Source organism: Plasmopara halstedii, assembly GCF_900000015.1.
Source record: "Plasmopara halstedii genome assembly, contig: Scaffold_113, whole genome shotgun sequence".
Taxonomy (NCBI): domain Eukaryota; phylum Oomycota; class Peronosporomycetes; order Peronosporales; family Peronosporaceae; genus Plasmopara; species Plasmopara halstedii.
Genome location: NW_020187034.1, coordinates 263,569 through 267,224, shown reverse-complemented (window position 1 = coordinate 267,224; position 3,656 = coordinate 263,569). Strand labels below are relative to the sequence as shown.

The 3,656-nt window shown below is 49.4% G+C and overlaps 1 protein-coding gene across 1 annotated transcript in view; it reads right to left on the bottom strand.

Annotated features, from left to right (window-relative positions):
• Positions 1–3,169, bottom strand: part of PHALS_00536 (regulator of chromosome condensation-like protein) — a gene marked incomplete at both ends in the record, with an annotated part of 3,192 nt that extends 23 nt beyond the window's left edge. The window contains one exon of the mRNA XM_024717346.1: positions 1–3,169. This exon is cut by the window's left edge and continues 23 nt beyond it. Coding sequence (XP_024572584.1) covers positions 1–3,169 — 3,169 coding nt within the window.
• Between the last annotated feature and the right edge of the window lie 487 nt (positions 3,170–3,656).

The following is a 3,656-nucleotide window of genomic DNA, read 5'->3' as shown; positions in this document are numbered from 1 at the left end:
CACCCGCCAATTTTCCCAGAAACTCCGCCATCTGAACATGTCGTGCACTCGTGCGAAGGTGCGAATTCGGCACAAATAGCTCGCGATTTTCTCCTGTACTCATCAGAGCATTAGGACAAGGTCGCAATAGAGGAAGCAATGGAGTAAATGTCTGAAGTTCGGAGCTGAGTTGAGCCAGGCATTCACGATACAAACCACCAAAATCATCACCAAATTCACCCACAAACTGACATTTAAATGCACGGTCGGCGCCTCGTAAGAGTGCCGGTTGGAGATTATGGAGTTGCTCAAAGGTCTGTGCAAACACGCTGTCACGTTCGCCAGCTTCACTAGCTAGTACATGTCCACGCTCCGAGAGTTCAAGTGCGTCATGAGCTCGATTGCGGTCAACTTCAATTTCTGGACGAGCTGCAGCAGGTGCTTGCTGCTCTTTCAAAATACCAAGCCACCACGCAAGTTTCACGTGCTGAAAAATTATGCCACGCAGCTCCCGTACTCCTCGTGCAAGTAGCGATCGCTCGTGTTGTGCTGAGAAATCAATAAATGCCAGGGAAGTCTGCAGTCGACAATTGAAGTTTCGCAACAATAGAAAGCGACGCTGTAGGGCTTCAAGAGGTATTTCGCGTAGGACTGAATAGGCGCGGATCTGCTCCTCAGTAGGTACGAACTCTTCAGGTGCCATGCGAAGAGGATCACAACTTAGTAAAGCTTCTGCCCGGGACTCACATATTTCATTCACTAGCTGCACCAGAGCGCGATCGCGTGCGGCAGTAAAGATACGCTGAGACTCATGAAGACGAAGTAACTTCAGACGGTATTTCGATGCCAATAAGCGCCGTCCAGTCACGGAGAACTCGGGGACAGCAGTGAATGCAATACCCCATTTCATGTCTCCACTGGACGGTTGTAACACCGTCGATACGTCAACTATACTTGAGACCTCTTCTGCGGGGCGAGCAGCAGTAACATCCTCTTCAGTCGATGGTGCAACTGAGACGTCGTATGCTTCGCCGGACAAAGCCAACGCCTGTTCTTGCAGTAATTGACGATGACGTGTACGACGAGCCATGACTTCATTTTCCTCACGAACAAGCGCGTCGATCGAATGAATATTGGCGAGAATATAATCTGCAGCTTGCTCGGCATCGTCATCACATTGTCGCAAAGCGTAGAGGCACCACTCGATGGGAAATCCCATTTGACTCAGTGCAATGGCCAAGTCCATCCGAAAGTTTGGGATTGAGCCATCTTCGGCGCCTTCACTACTCCCCATAAGACCTCCGAGATCATCGTCATCACTGTAGTATGAATCGTCTCCACTGGCCAGTCCGCTGCTCGTACGAAGAAGTTCTGGTTCGAGGCCTCCATCTTCCACGCGGTGTCCACCAATTAGTTCAATGGAGTCGCGTTGATTATACAAGGCAAATGCCGGGAAGAATGTGCCTTCAAGCTTCGGGCCTGTTCCTCCAGGACCAAACGCAACACCTAGATCTCTGCCATTCAATGCATAGCTTAGTGTACCACGCCGAAGATCCAGCGTAATTCGGACAATGTCGCCCGTGTTGAACTTGTCACCGTAAGTACCGCGTTGTTTGCTACCATTGTGCCAAAGTGCTCGATTTCCAATCCATCCCCATCCACGATTATCCTTCCCCAAATACGAGTCCAAACGAACGTCTCGGCGTGCGATACCAAGAAAAATGTTGGAGCTGGTAGTCACAAATACAATACGGACCTCCCAGATGTGAATTCCTCCATCGAAGCGTGCCATGCCAATCGCGGTTTGCCAGCCTTTATCTCTTACAAGAGACATTCGCGTATCTCGCACCTCTAACTTCAAATATGGTCCTTTTCGTACACGGTCCACGCGACACTGAAAGTTTGATTGAACTGGAAATCGCCACACAAAACTATCGCCCTCAATCCTGACTTCCTGCCCTCCACATGCACCCGTAAATGCTCGAACTTCGGCTTCGCCAGCTGTCGCTCTATCCGGTCCTCCTTCTGCTGTTCCACCTTGAAGGATTTGCAAGCAGTGCGAGCTGGCCGTCTCGCTCCTAGGATCAAGACGCACTCGGATGCTTGTTGCTAACGGTATGCTTACGACAGACTCTTGTAACTCGCTGTCGTATGGATGCGCACTTTGTACACAGATACAAACATCCTCCGATATTTCAGACAAGAAATTATCTGCTGAAAGAATGAATTCATCTGGCAGCTGCGCCGTGGCAGTTTGATCTCTTAGCTCCTTGTCACACTCGCCACACGAGCCCACCTCATCAGGTCTCGCCGGGTCCATCAGCGCCTTCATCACGCCGTACACTTGACTCAGTGGCTCAAACCACTCGAAAGCAGTCATGAGATTGTCGCAGTCTAGCGTGTAGAAGCGGAAGGTAAACTTTACATGATTGGCCGGCGTTGAGGATGTAGCACCCAAGTTGGCAAGTAACTTGCAGTCTGCATTCATCGATATAGTTGGATGAAGCTGCTGAGGACGCGAAATGCTTGAAAACGCCGTTCCTAGTAACTGACCATTCTTACAAAAGAAAAGCTCTTGAGTGTCAATTCTCAAGCCACAACCAAAGATATCTCCAGGGATCACAGCACCAACAGGTTCATTCCATCGCCAACGATCAACTGCAGAATCACTCGCGCAAAGGACTTGACCAGTCGCAGGTAAAAATGAGTACGAGCGTGCACTGTCTGCATCGCCGCCTACTTGAACTCCCTCTAGCGGGAAAGAAGCAGACGAAAATCCAAGTGCAAGCGAGCTACCTGGACTTGTCGTAGCACTCCACTCCAAAACAGTGACCTCAAAGTACACAATCTCAGCTTTAACCTTGTCCCTCATAGTCATGAGTAATGCTGGTGTGTGCTCAAAGCGACACGAGGACACTTCTACGGGTATGGTGGTCTGTTTCTCGACTGCCAGCGCTGCCGTGTTTGATTCGTAGACCAAATGATTTTCCAACACAAATTTGCGCTCATCACCTGACAAATGCCGTGTGACCGCCATTTTGGAGGAATGGCTCACCACAATTTCCCCAAACGATGGCTTGGCAAAGTGGAAGCTGTACGGTAAGCTCAGAGATGTCCCAGTATCGCATTCCATACATGCTGCAAGTTCTTGCACCCGCTGACTATGCTGTTGATCCTCAACAGCAAGCATTAATTCTACAAAGGCTTGAAGTAGGCCATGAAGCGTAAAGCTGCCATCTTGCTCTTGTATGAAAGCCAAAATCTTCGAGCGACAGTATAGGAGCGACGGCTTGTCATACCAGTAAGCACCGCGTTGCACCATTACGACCAGAGCTCGTACAAGTGAGACGGCAGTTTTTCCGCTCGACGGTTGATTTTCGCTTAAAACTTGTCGAATTAAAGCAAATAGTGCTGCGGGTAGCTCAGGGCGCAATTGCGTCAAAGTCTTTGATGAGTCTTGCAATTTAGCATTAACAAATTGCTGGTATTGCAGTAAGACCTCGAGATTGGCAAGCACATTTTCCACACTTATAGGAGAACACAGCACACGATCATCATCTGTGAGTTTCAAGGCAAACGCGGTATGGAGCTCGTTGGCGCTTGTATCGCTGAGAGTTACCACAGGAAGGAGAATTCCAAAGCTTAAGTCCGAGTCAATAGCCCAAAGCGATGTCTTC